The sequence below is a fragment of the Drosophila tropicalis genome, unplaced genomic scaffold (assembly GCF_018151085.1).
Source record: "Drosophila tropicalis isolate 14030-0801.00 unplaced genomic scaffold, ASM1815108v1 contig_158, whole genome shotgun sequence".
Taxonomy (NCBI): domain Eukaryota; kingdom Metazoa; phylum Arthropoda; class Insecta; order Diptera; family Drosophilidae; genus Drosophila; species Drosophila tropicalis.
In genome coordinates, this window is record NW_027172602.1 from 10,684,365 (window position 1) to 10,699,475 (window position 15,111).

At 32.8% G+C, this 15,111-nt stretch overlaps 1 protein-coding gene across 5 annotated transcripts in view; it reads right to left on the bottom strand.

The window, feature by feature from the left end:
* Positions 1-5,392: 5,392 nt before the first annotated feature.
* Positions 5,393-15,111, bottom strand: part of shakB (shaking B) — a 130,774-nt gene continuing 121,055 nt past the window's right edge. For all 5 annotated transcript variants that reach the window (XM_068283677.1, XM_068283678.1, XM_068283676.1 and 2 more), the window contains 5 exons: positions 10,613-10,767; positions 10,353-10,417; positions 8,838-9,004; positions 8,482-8,660; positions 5,393-8,406 (listed from right to left, as the gene is read on the bottom strand). In XM_068283677.1, coding sequence (XP_068139778.1) covers positions 8,214-8,406; positions 8,482-8,660; positions 8,838-9,004; positions 10,353-10,417; positions 10,613-10,767 — 759 coding nt within the window. In that variant the 3' untranslated portion in view covers positions 5,393-8,213. The remainder of the gene's footprint in view (positions 8,407-8,481; positions 8,661-8,837; positions 9,005-10,352; positions 10,418-10,612; positions 10,768-15,111) is intronic.

A 15,111-nucleotide genomic window follows, 5' to 3' on the forward strand; every position in this document is an offset into this window, starting at 1 on the left:
TTTTTTTTTTTTTTTTTTTTGTTTGTTTTTAATTTCTTTTTAATACAAATTAGTTGCTTAAATTTACCTAGTACTTAAATGTTTATATAATTTTCATTTAATTAATATTTTCTTTTGTTAAATCATTTATTCATTATGTCATTTTTTTTTTTTTTTTTTTTTTTTGGGGTTCTCTGCATTTTATTTGTTTTTGTTTTGTTTTTTCTGGGTCTTATTGTGTGAGAAAGAGGGCGTTGACAGTGAGTGAGAGAGAGAGAGAGAGAGAGAGAGAGAGAGAAAGAGAGATGGTTAAAGCAGAGAGCATCAAAGTTTTTGGGAAGAATCGAAAGGGCTTGAAAAACCGAAACAGTTAACCGATATTTATATACAAAACCAATGAATACCGTTAACCACTTTTTCGTTTGTTCTTCTTTTGCTTTTGGCAAATATCTACACACAAACCAATCACTGACCAATATAACGGTTCATTTCGATTACTCAATCGTAATCGATCGATAAATTTGCTCTTGGAAAAGCGATAGACCGTTACACGCCTTAATTGCCCTGGGAATGCATTAAAAAAGAAAAGAACAAAAAAAAAAAAAAAAAACTACTGATTGTTGAAATTGAATTAGAAAATTTGAATATTTAATTGGTTTTTCTTTTTATTATAATTTTTATTTAGATTAATCGAATAAATTTTATTTTGTTTTTTTTCCTTTCCTTTTCCTTTTCTTTTTTTTTTTTTTTGGTTTTTGTTGGATATGTGTGTGTGTGTGTGTGTGTGTTGGTTTTTATTTTTCGTTATTAATTTTACTTTATTTGTGGTAGAGTGGGGTGGGGGAAGGGGCATGGAAAACACTTAAAATTCGACTCTTTCGTCTCTTTCTCCAGGATGAGAAGTGGCAGAAGTTTAGCTTTGATTTAACTTATCATCGACTTTCCTTCTTTTGGGTTTTGGGTTGTTCTTTTTGTTTTTTGTGTTAAAAGAGGTGCAAACATTTGTTCTTTTATAAATTTGATGTTGTTGGTTTCTTTTTAACATTATGCGTCGTGTATAATTGCGAATTGTTTTAGGTTTTTGTTTTGTTGTTAATGTTTTGTATTTGATGTTTGTTTGTTTGTTTGTTTGTTTTGTTATTTTGTTGCTGCGTTTTGTTAAAATCTTTGTTTTTACTTTTCAGTTCTTTTTGAATTTGTTTTTTGTGTAGATTTGTTCTTGTTTTCGTTTACATTTTGTTTTGTTGTTCTTGTTTTATGCTTGGGTTTTGTTGTGTTTCGAATTTTATGTTTATTTATTTATGTTTTCGTTTTTGGTTCGAAACTTTTTCTGTTTTACTTGTCCATAAATAGTTTATTTTTTAATTGCATTAATTATAATGTATTATTAAGGTTTTAGGTTTGTTTTTTTTTTTTCGTTTCTTTATCATTATTCTTTATTAATTGTTCATTTAATTATTATTTAGTTTTTAATCAAAATTCCTCTAGTTGAAGGCAATCGGCGAATATATTTGAAATTATTTATGCAATTATTTTACAATCTTTTTTTCATTTTACTTTTTTTGTTGTTACTAAACTAAGAACTGTTTTTGTATCATTTTGTTTTATATTTTTGGTTTTTGTAGTTGTTCTTGGAAAACAAGTTAATTGTTTGTTTTGCAAAAAAAGTTTTTATATATTTTTTTTTTTTTTTTTTTAAATTTGGTTTTGGGTTTGGTTGCTGTCTTCAAAAAGTCATCTGAATTTCTGAAAAAAACTTAGATTTAATTGTTTCCTAAAGATCTGTATTTAGTTTTTCTTTTTTTTATCCTCTACCAACTAATTGTTCTGTTTTGTTTTAATTGTAATAATTTGTCATATAATTTATTGTAGTTTTTGTATAATTCAAAATTCATTGGTTTTCTATGTACAAATTTTCTATTAAATGTTAAAAGTTGTCATCATTCGATTCGAGTTTCGTATTTAAATTTGCTGAGTAAAAAAAACAAATGGAATTATTATAATTTATTTTCCTATATATATATATATGTATATATATGTATGTATATATATATATATATATATATATATGTACAAGGTGTGCATTCATATACATATATGTATATAAGTATATATCGTACATATGTATATATGCTTTTTATTAATTTGAAAATCACTTTAAGGCAGTTTCTTTTGTTTCTTATTCATGCAAATGAAAAATGAATAGAAAAACAAAAATTTAAAAAAAAAAAATGCCAATTAAATTACCAAAGTTGAAAAGAACTCGATGCCTTATTTATTTATTTATATGTTTGTTTTTGTTTTATTTTAGGAACTACTTTTAAGTCTGGCTAAAATCGATAACTAACACCTAATAAATGATCGTCGATAACGATAGCGATAACGATAACTAATAACTCAACTCAAATGCTCGCAAAATGTTTGCCCTAATATTGGCCTTTTCCCAACGATTCACTGGAAGACAACGCAAAACTTGTGCAATCGAATTTAACAAATCAAAGGCAAATAAGTTATTTAACAGAAGAGAGCACGACACAGAGAAAAGAGAGAAAGAGACAAAGTGAGAGACAGCGGGAAGGAGTGTAGAGGAAAAGTTGAAATTAATTAATCGAATGAAAGTTTCGTTTCGATTTTGTTTCTCATTCCTTTCTCTGGTTTTCTGCGGTTTTCCATCTCTCTTCTTTGTTTTTTTTCCTTTTTTGTTTTTATTTTTTTTTGTATACTTTTTTTATGTTTGGTATTCTTCTTGCTAATTATTGTCTGCTATTTTGTTCACACACACACGTTTTTATGCTATAAAAGAGAGAGAGAAACAAAAAGAACAACAACTGATCGGCAAAATTTGTAAAACTTGAAACGAAGCCGGAAATGAGTTCGTCATCGTAATGGGAAAACGGAAATGGTAAATGGCATTCGTTACTTTCTTATATCAAGCAAAGTTGCCTAGTTCATTATTTGCATATTTATATACATATATTTATATATGTATATGTATGTGTGTGTTTTAAATATTCAGCAATTTTCATATACATACATACATACATGGTATAGATATATATATATATATATATATATAAATTTTTTTTTTTTATTAAGTTTCTTGTTAAGTTTAAATTTTAAACATTGTGTTCCTTATCTGAGAATGTGAATTGGCAGTTTTAGTTTTGGTTTTTGTAATCTTGTTAATTCTTGCTATCGTTCACAACATCCTTGAAGCCAATATCGGTTATCAGTGGTTTTGGTTATCGATAAGTCGAACGATTTCTCAACTGTTACATCAATCGAATGCAGAATCGAATGCATATCAAGTATATCCTGTAGATGGAACTAGGTTTCTGCTTGAAAAAAAGGATAATAGAAAGTGAATCGATTATGGATTTCAGATCTAGCTATCGGACGAATTTTCTTTCGGTTTTCTCTTCTCTTACTTTGAATACTCGATGGCTTTTATCGATAACCAAAATAATGTGAAATTTTTTTGGATACTTCTTAATTAACTCCAATCCCATGTACCTAAATATAGTATACTATAATTCAATATATATATATATATATATATATATATACATTTATAGGTTATATTTATTGTTTGACTAAGTTATTTTCACCAATTATTTATACATATACATATATATATATATATATATATGTATATATTGATATATATATATATACTTAGTGATTTGTTTCTTTATGCATTTTGTTGAGCATAAATTGACCTGTTATTCTTGTTGTTGTTGGTGTAGCTAGGTGTTTTGGGGGAAGGGGATGAATGGAGGTCAGAGCTTGATGAGCAATAAAGTCGTAAACCCAAATCAAATATATATAATCAATAGACAAATTATGATATGTATTTAAAGAGAGTTTGTTTTGTTTTTGTTTTTTAAATCATATTTTATTGCCAAAAGAATTAAACAATAAGAAAAGAAAAATAAAAACATTTTGAGTGAAATAAAATTACAAATTAAACAAAACAAAAATTGTTTGCTTCTGGCTGAGATTCTGTATATATATATATATATATATATGGAGTTGTATATTGAATATTTTCTATATATAATTTACATATATCAAAAAGTTTCGTTGTTAAATTTATTGCTCCTGTTCTGTTTTTTTTGAAATCTTTTCGATTGATTAAATTAAAAACTAACAAAAAAAAAAAAAAAAAAACTAAATACAAACAAGAAATATGACACAATAATTTAAGTACACATTGAGAAAAATACAATAATAATAATAATAGAAAAAAAAAAATGTATAAATTATCGCCTGCTACTTTGCGCATATTGCTTTCAAATTTCTAATGAAATATCCAATATATATATATATATATATATGTAGTTTTATTTGAATAATTCGTTTTTAGTTAGTTGGTAAATGTGGTTTTTGGTTTTTTAATTCTATTCCTTTTCAGCAAACACTTTGAAAAATAAAGTTTTGCGCGTTGCCTTTGCTTTCGTCATGGGAGTTGTGACTTTTCCGAGACTTTTCTGAGACTCTTCTTCTTCTTTAATTTTACTATATTTTACAATTGCTTTTAGATTTTCGATTCCAGTTCGAGAGAGTTGGAGTTTTGACTTTGTTAGATAGTTTTTTTTTTGTTTTCTTTTTGTCATAGTTAGATCGATAGAAATAGAGTGGGAGGGAGGGAGTGATAGAGAGAGAGAGAGAAAGAGAGAGAGCTACACTAAGTTTTCGTTTCCTTCATCCTCATCTTCATCATGATCATCATCTTTATTATCGTATTGCTTGATGGCTAATTCTTCTTTCTATTCTCTTCTGCTTTTCGTTTAATTTTAATTACTATGATTATTTGGTTTTAAATTTACTTCTAACAACTAATGGCAATTCTTCTTTGCTTAGTTCATTCTTCATTTATTATTATTTTCGTTCTTACAATGTAAGAGCAAAAAAAAAAAAAAAAAAAAAAAAACAACTCACCGCTAAAATTACTTCTTTACTTTTCTTGGTTTTTCTTTGTATTCCTTCTAAAGTTTTATTGCTTTAATTGTTTAATATTTAATTATCATTATTATGTTTAGTTTTATTCGTTAGAGCTAAAAATAATTATATTTTAAGTTCTTTATTCGATTTTTTGTTTGTTTTGTTTTCTTTTTTTGGCTAAAATCTAATGCGTCTTTGAGTATGCTGTGTGTGTGTGTGTGTGTGTGTGTGAGTGTGTGGATTTGGGGACAGAATGGAACAAAGGTGATGGGGGGAGGGTGGTCGATCTGATTGGCAAGCGACTTCATTGAACTTCTTTTGGCCTGGCAGCAGTTGATATAACCTCTTTGTGTGGGACATGTCGAAAGGATAATAGATCGGTCTATAAGGCAGTAATTTCAAATGATTGATCTCTGCAAGGGAATCTGATCTCGTTTATGTTGCTTTAAGTTATTTTACTTGGTTTCCCTTTTGGTTTTTCTTCTCTTAATACATTGGCAGTGTTTAATGTTAAATTCTGGCTGTGATAAGTGTGTCTCTGTGTGTGTGTGTGTGTGTGTATAGGAAAACCCAGCAAATGGAAAACGGAAACAGTGCGTCTGAGAGTGTGTGTGTGTGTGTGCCTGGGTTTTTGGTCCATTTTCTTATCAGTTTTCATTTAAATTGTGAGACAAAGAAAAGAGTAAGCTGAACTCAGTGACAGAGAGAGATAGAGACAGCGAGAGAGAGAGAGAGAGTGAACTGAACAATTTTGCGCTTCAAAAAGTTTTCTGGACGGATATTACAATTTGTAGCACAGGGAAAACTACAAGTATATTGATGGATTCCTTTGAAGAGTGGGCGGTGGGGGGTGGGGGGTGGAATTGTGATTGTGATTGTGATCGGGAGTGGAGTGTGTGAAAGGGCATCAGCTGTTCGGCCAAAAAAGCAGCAAAACAATGAGATTTTAACATAATAAAACAAATCATAATTCAATTTTTTGGATCTTTTTTGTGGTTTTCTGTTCTTTCTCTTTTTCCTTTTTTTTTTTCCTGGTTGTAATAGCTTTAGGTTTTATTATTATTATTATTATTATTATTATTTTGGGTTAAATTTGTGAATGTTTTTTATGCTTCTCATATTTACACATATATATATATATATATATAAATATACATATATATACATACATATATATATATATATATACATATATATTTATGTCTGTTCTTGTTGCTTTTGTTTTTGTTCTCTTCAACTTCAACTAATGTTTTGTGTGTGTGATATTTACTGATATTTGTTTTCCTTTTTGTTGTTGTTGTTGTTGTTGATGCTGTTACAAAAATGTTTTACATATATATAAGTTCTTGTTTAGTTTTTTTTTTTTCATATTTTCTTTTCTTATTTTTTTTTTTTTGGTATTTTTGTAGCGGTTAATACAAATGCTTAGAGTTAGAAAAAAAAAATGTTGTTTCTTTATGTGTGTATATACATATATATATATATATATATATATATATAATTTATACATTTATATATGTATGTGTGTATGTGTGTGTGTGTGTGTGTGTGTGTGTGTGTGTGTGTGTCTGCGTGTTTTGTCCTTAGTTTAACCTACATTTCGAATACATGAACACTTCGAGATATCATTTCATTTATTTCTATATATATATATATATATGTATATATATGTTTATTTCTATATATATATATATATTTATATATATATATATATATATGTATATATGTATATGTAATTATGGTAATATTAATTGAATTTGAATTAAAGTTTTCCATTTTTTTTTTCGTTTTATTTGTTGTTGTTGCATCATTCTGCCATCAAGAGTGAGGAAGAGAAAGAGAGAGTCATCCCATGATGTCCTTGTTGTTGTTGTTGTTGTTGTTGTTGCTCATCCTTCCATTTCGATTTGTTGTTGTCGGTGATCTGTTGTTGTTGTTAGTAATCGATCGATCCATTATCCCAGTGTTGTTGTTGCTGATGTTGTTGTAATCGTTTTTCATTCTCCTTCAAGTGTTGGATGTCGTTTCTCTTGGTTTTTATTTTTTGGGATTTTTGTTTTTGTTTTGTTTTTGGGGTTTTGTTTAATACAGAAATGCAATTTTACGCGGTTGTCGTCTCAGACTTTGTGGTTGGCATTTAATTGAAGTTTCCTTCCTTTTTTTTCTCCTAGCTGCAAGCATTAAGTGCATTTTGGGCGGCGGCGCGCGTTCTACGTGATTCGATGAAAATGCTTTTTATAAATATGTATAGATGTGCGTGTGCGTGTGTGTGTGTGTGTGGGTGTGTTTATATAGATGTGTATGCATGTATGTAAGTGTGAGATAGAGATAGAGTTAGATAGATAGATAGATAGATAGATAGAGAGAGAGAGACATCTTCTGCGTCTGCTTCTTCTTCTACTTGTCTTTTCCGCACACTTTTCCATTTGTTTTTCGTTTCGTTTGCTTCGTTTCTGTTGCATTTTCACTCTGCTTGGCCAGCTTTTCGACTACTATTTTCCAATTGTTTTGTGTAACCATGTGACAGATCCCTTCAAGCAGTTGCCAAGTGCCCAAAGGTCTCTTGTCCAGTGTGGCCGATCGATCCAAGGTGGTTCCATCGGCTGCACCCTCCTTGCCCCCGACTGACTGACATTCCTTTCGAATGTTTTCCATTTTTACTAATGTGATTGGTTGATTCCATCTTTCGTTAATTTGTTCGTTGTTGGTTGTCTCGTTACTTGTAACTCGTTACACTTGTCACTTTGTCACTCGTTACTCGTTGCTTTCTTTGCTTTGATCTGTAGTTACAGTTGAGCTCGCTTGCATTCCATTCATTCGGTCTTCCTTCGGCTGTCAACTTCATCTCTCAATCTCGTTGTCATCTTCGAGTTGTTTGTGGTTGTCCTTGTTGTCGTTGTCCTCGTTGTGCTATGATTATGAGAGGATGATGTTGCTTAAGTGTCTTGTTGTTCTTGTCTGTTGCTGATTTACTGTTTGTTGTTTTTGCTGCTGTTTTTTTTGTTCTTTTTTTTCATTTTTATGTTGCTTTTTGGTTTCGGTTTAATGCATTGATGATTTTGCTTTTTTTGGTTGTATTTTTGTTCAATACGATTTTTCCGTTTTTTCCGTTTTTTTAGGTTTTAAGTTGGTTTTTTTTTTCTCTATATAAGAAGATTTTTATGAAATGAAGCGGCTGCTGCAGTGGCATTTATTCATTCTGTTTTCAAGTAATTGTTGTTGTTGTTGTTGTTGTGTTTCAATTGGAGACGACAAATTGCATTTTGTATCGCTTCTTAATACTCCCAATATCATGCATCCTGTATTTCACCTTTCAATCCAGGCACCCTATGGTGTTGGTTATGTCCTAAACGATTCGCTAAATCCTGTACAACATCACGAAATATAACCGTATCTATGTTTTCACCTAATAAATACAACAAAAACCAATCGCCCATCTTTGAACGACGAACGATTATTTCAATAGCGTCACGACGCACTAACCTAAATAACAGGATAATGGAATAACAAGAATGAATAATCGAATCAATTAGTCGAATACTAAAGCGAATCACTTACCTAAATCGCATACGAAATAAGTAAACCCTCATACGAGGTGAGAATATAATAACCACCCTGTATATTAGCGTTAATAATGTGAGAAACGTTAATAATATGAACCAAAACCAAAGAAAAATGTAAATTTTCTCATTAACAACATTTAATGGTAAAATGCAAATGGCGTCGTGTTTCTCCACCTGAAAGTAAATGAGAAAAACAAAAACCATATTCATTTGAGTAATTTGAGAGATTTGAGTCAACTTGAGTCTTACAAATGATTCAAAATGAGTTTGAAAGAGATCAATGAGTTCACTCATTCATGAGACGAGATGAATTCAAATGTTATTAACTTTAAAAAAAAAAGCTTTACTCACCTCCCCACTTGAACCATATTTAAAAAATGTACATTTGGTCATTCTGGGAAATATGTAAATCATTGGATCCATACGATCTTCCTGATCGGTCTCCATATAATCTATCACATCTAAGCCAAATGTCATAAATTCGCCATCGAAAAATCGATTCATAAGAAACATTTGACCTGCGTTTGAAAGAACAAAGAGAAAGGATCAGAGAAGAGAATTAAATTTGATTTGATAAAAACGAAAAGACAAGGAAAACGAAAACGACTGAAAAAGTATTCAAAACAAAAACGTTTTTTGCTTTTGATAATCATCCACACACACTTTTCATTCTGTGTTTATTCAAACACACACAGATACATCACCCCCCGATCTAGATCCATATCCCCAAAGCCTTCCCATGGCCACTCCCTTTGCGCCTTGCGTGAAATTGACATGCCTAATTAATGGGTTCGTTGGTATCTCTTCCTCTTACTCTTTCATACATGTGAGTGGGTGTTGGGTGAATGAGTGGGGGGGCATGGTGGGTGAAAATTGTGTTAACAATATGTAAATGATGTCGACTGACGATGACGATGACGATGACGATGAGGCTGCAGCGCATATCAATTGAATGTCTGTGGGCGTGGGCAACGGGCCGATTGATTAAACAAAAAAATGAATTATCACATTCAAATCAAATGAGTCCAAAAGAAAAAGATGATGATGCGATTTAATTGAGCATGAAAGATCAATTGAGAGTGTTATGAAGGTGTGTGTGTGTCTCAGTAATCAAATAAATGTTTCAAATATTAAATACTTAGTTTCCTCTTCATTTCTAATTAGATTTCCCATTGAGTACGCTACGAATCTTTATCTTACATCATCTCACCACCTGCGGATCGGACAATGATTAATGTTTGTTTGTTTGGTGGAGGAGGGGGGTGGGATGGGGCTGCCTCCTTCGACAGGCCAATTAGAGTTTTGCCCAAAAACCAGATTTTTCAGTGTGACCCATTTCTGAAATGCTGTGACGGATGGAGGCATTAAAACGTTTTTCATCTCACATCTCGCATCTCGGTTATCACACCTTGCAACCAATTAGGGGGATGCTGGCCATTTTCTCTTGGCTATTATTGTTTATTTATCATGTTTTCTGACTGTTCATTATTTTGTCAGAATTTTTTTGTTGATTTCAATATGAGAGAGAGAGAGAGCGAAGCTAGAGACTTGGGTGATTGTGGCGGGCGCAAGGTATGTGGACGTTTGGTTAACCAAACTGCGGTCAGTCGATAAAAATTCATCATGGATTTTCTCGAGAATATTGTTAATGAATAATCTACAGTGAATGTTTGTATGTGTGTGTGTGTGCGTGTGTGTGTATTGTTAACCCCGAAATTTGTTTATTGATCAGTTCGGTTTACATCTATAGACCGGCCACGGGCATCGGCCATCGGCCAGCGGGCGTCGACATGTGCAATTGCAATTTATCGATTCAGTTTTGTAGGTATGTATGTATCTAGACCGAATTGCTCAGATTTTACTCACCTATCACATTTATAAGGGCGAGCAGTTCACACACGTAATATCTGTACGCCCACCAATTGTGATATCTGCAAGGATAACAAACGAAACACAAAAGGAGGTGAAATCAGGTTAGAAATTTTCTACTCGTATCAAGTTACTATATCTATCTGGAAAAAGATCAAAATTATATCTCACAAGAAAATTGGATACGGAGCGTATACGTAATTTTGTGGACTTAATTTGATGTCTTGGTTGGCTTAATTAAAAGATTATGGACTTACCTTAAATTTTCCCACAAATAATCTAAAAGTAATTTCTTTTTTTGTTTTTTCTCGGCTTCGGAACAAATGCCTATGTCTAAGTCCATGATGAGCGCATGAATTTTGCCACCCTCCCAAGATTTCCACAGCCATCTTGGTGTATAAAATAAGATTGCCTGCAAAAGACAAGAGACATACATATATAAATACAATATTATAATATGCACACACACACATACACACACACACACACACACACACACAGATGTACACTATTTATATACATACATACATATATATTAAAGGTAAGCTGTCTTGTGGGTGTTTGTTCGTTTTGTCGTAAAAATGTCCCACAACCTCACTGAAATTCTGACAAGTGACATATGCCAGCTGTTTGAATTCAGCAATAGAGAATTTCTAATTCCAGTTAACACAATGCCAAAGGCATTAACTTAACTTAAATAGGATCCGAGATCGGTATGACCTTCTCTATCATCTTCGTCTTGTTTGCTAATGTCATCAAAAATAAAATTAACATTAAATTAAGAAAACACACAATGCAGAGAGATGGATGGAATGAAGGAATCTTTTTATTTTCTATTCTTTGGTTTTTTCATTCTTTCTTTTTTGGTTTGTGTGCTTAATTCCGTTCATTCTGATGGCAACAGAGAAGCGGTGGGGTGGTAAGGGGAGTATGCAGATAGGTGGTGGTGATGGTGGGCTTAACAAATGTCTGGGAATTTTTCGATGACAAATTAATACTTAATAACTTGTATCGTAAATTTGCCAGCAGACAAATGCCAGACCAAAGCCTTTTTGCCAAGTTGGAGCTTAAGTTATTTCAATTTCGTATGTTGTCTGTATGTTCCGTTAGGTGAGAGTTCACTTTTGGTTTGGCTTTGTCTTTGAGCGGCGACCAAGTGGCGGCTGTCAATTTCCATTTGGCAAAGACATCAGAAAACTAAACACTAAAACATATACTGCGAATACAGGAAGATATTCAAATACTGTGATTTGAAGAGGATTTCGTATGAATAGATCTATTTTGAATTCCAAAAGAAACCCTTAATTGCTTTAAGCATTGGAGCTCTTGAGCTAAGATTAGTCGATCGGAGAATCTTTTGTCTCTAGAGATCTTCAGTTTGAACTATGGAACTATTTCGTGCCACTGTGCAACTGTTGCCATGGGCAAGTTGTGGCAATTTGCTCTTCCCTTTTCATCGTCGTCATCCTCATCTGAGTTTTTACTTAAACTTTTGACTCATGCTCTCTCAGGGTGTTGCTTTGATTGTAGTTGCATTTATGCGATGAGATGCTTTTGTGGCAATTTGAACGTTTGCCAAATTGCTTTCCACACACACGCACACCCAGATACACACACACACACACACGCATCCATACAGATGTTTATAGATACAATACGCGCACCCTTTTTACATTTGTTTCTTTTTCGGTTTTCACCCACAATATTCTGTTGTTGTTGCTTGTCGTCGAATGATTGCAATTTGCCATTGTATACAGCAGCAACAACAAAACCCGGCAAAACTAGACCCTACAAAAAACAAAATTGTCTTGAAATGCAGATGGTTTAGTTGCCTGATGGCTGATGGAGAAGCAGACGAAAGCAAATCAAATGCATCATTTGATTTCCGGCAAGGCATTTAGACTGATCCCTGGTCCCTGCACCCTGGACCCTATCGACGCCGCCGTCTGGCGTTTGCTGCAATAATTGGCGTCATCCAATGTGCCGCAGATGTTGCTAGCCGGGTCAAGACATAAACGTTAGCCAAAACTATTCTGGCCAATTATTTGCACTAGGCGGAAATGAATTCAAATAATATAAGGCAAAAGGCACGAATATTTGCCCACTCCCGTTCCCTCTGATCTCATTACAGTGGGTAAAACAGAGTTTGGAACGGAAAAATCTGAAAAGAATGAAGATCGACAACCAATTCGAAATGGAAGCGAAACTTCCATCAGACCTTCTTTGCACAAATTCAAACTAAAATATAGCAAACATTTCCTCATCAACTTTCGATCACTGTGCGGCTGTGGAATCGTTTTGGGGAACAGTTTACAAATGCAAATCGAGTTGGGAGTCTGGGGGAAAGTTGTTTAGGCCTCAAATGATCCGTTGTCACTCCCACAAAACTCCCTTTCAAAAATATCCGCGTACATAAGTCAAATATAAACACATGCCCATGTTTTTTTTGGGTTTTTTTTTTCATTTTTTTTTGGTTTCAACAATTCTTTTGGCTTAGAGCCAGAAATTATTATTTCACTTTTATGTTTGTCTGCGCCAACTAACAGAAAAAAAAAAATGCAAAGATTGTTTCTTTTTTTTTCTTGACATATCGCTGAAAAAGAGGGAAGAGGAAAATGCAGGAGAAGGTGTACAAGGGGAGGGCACAAAGAATCAAATCGATCGGGATCAATTCGGGATACCATCTAGCCATCCATCCGTCCATCCATCCATCCATGATGGATATGCTTTTAAAGACGTTTTATGGCTAGAGCCATTAGTGATCGATCGATGACCACCTCCCTCCTCCAAGTTCTTCCCTACCCAAACTCGGGCACGTTCTACTCATTTTGCCCATTCCATTCGCCCCCATCAACGATACATCCCTCAATTTATCATGTGGGGATAATTGGGCCAGGTGTATTAGGTTGTTTTTGTTTTATTATTTTATGACTCTGTAGCTGCTTGTGTTCTCTTGTTGGCTTTTTATTATCTCCCTGTTCTCTAGATATATATATATATATATATATATATATTTAGATGAATATGTATATTATGGGCTTATTTATATATATATATATCTTCTTCTATATGAATACTTGTAGGTAGACTTTCACATATATTTCAGTTAGGTATTTCCTTTATTAATAAATTATAGCCCCGAAAAGGGAAAGTATTCAATAAACTGGCAGAAATACCCCAAATAATATAAACGTATTTATAGGTATTTGGAACGACTGATGTGTCTGCCCCTATATAAATCGGGTCTTTGTCACACTAACCGAGAAATGAAAGAAATACAACAACAACAACAACAACAACAGCAATGACACACGAAACAAGCGAACAAGCTAAGAAAAAATATAGTGTGATAAAAATATACATTTAATATTTGTACATTGTTAGCGGGAAGATATATTATTGTGTAATACTTTTGCGTACAGGCAGGCGGGAGGCGGAAGGCGGAAGAACTATACAGAATCGTGTATATATATATCTTTCTGTTTTTTTTGGAACGACGTCATTGTTGCTGGTGGGAATCGAGAGGGAGCCATAGGAATGGGAAATGGAATGGTTGGCAGCATATGAAAACACAGCACAGGCCGCAAATCTAAGTCCTAAACTATTTACTTAGCTTGTATACTAAAAATTTAACTTGGAAGTACGGGAAGAGAGAGAGGCTTAGACCAAGCTCTTGATACCAAAAGTCTAAATGAACTTCGTTTTGCATTTGAGCAAAATGGATCTATTATTTTGACTGGGGGTGTCATTAAACTTTTGCCAAGCACTGTGACATATGTATATATATGCGATGGCGATCCATGACAAAATCAATCTCCTCTAAGCGGACCAAGCAATTAGCGCTGACAGTTTTGGCATGAAGAAAATGGAAAATCTAAGCAGAAGGTAAGAATGATGTATCCTCTATAGAGAGATGGGGGAGGAAAGGAGATGGAAAGCTCATATAGGGATAGATGTAAGAATCGTGACGTATCGAATATGCTTTGTGATATTTAGAACTGATTTGAGTCAAAATATTTGTAAATCGTATTAATCGAAACTTTATTGAACAAAACACAGAGCAAAGGGTGTTGGCGATTCGTTCCTTTCTTATCTGCGATTCCCTATTGGTTTGCCATTCCCATAAATAAGAAAATACATACATATATGAATCACGAATAAGTTGAAAAATAAATAAATAGAAAACAAGAATGAGGTTTTTCAATAAATATATTACTTAACACCCAAAATTGGTTTAACATATCGTACAAAGAAGATTAAGTGAATGAACCGTTTTGCACTTTTCTCCTGCTTCCTACTTTACCACCCCTCTCCTCTTCAACACACTCGTTTGTATCTTTAGTCCATTGCTCATTTCAGTTAGCATAGTTTTATTTTGTTTGGCTTGGAAAAGAATATTTAAAAGTTTTCATTTGCGTGCGAGCAGCAACCGCAAAACAGAAAATAAAAAAACAAAATAGAACACAATATTTGGAAATTGAATATTTCGTATTTAATAGATGAATGAATATATCTTTCTCTCTATCGCCCCATCTTTGTGTGTGTTAATTCAATGGGTATACATATACATACATATATATATATATATATATGTATTTGTATGCCTCAATTGGCCAATCCATCAAATCATTCATCGCCAGGCATAACCATAAACTGATCTATGAGTAAGTAATTGGTAAAGGCCGTAATAAAGTCAAGGCGAATTGAAATTTTTATTAACAAAAATCAGAAAGAGTCAGATATAAAGAGAGAGAGA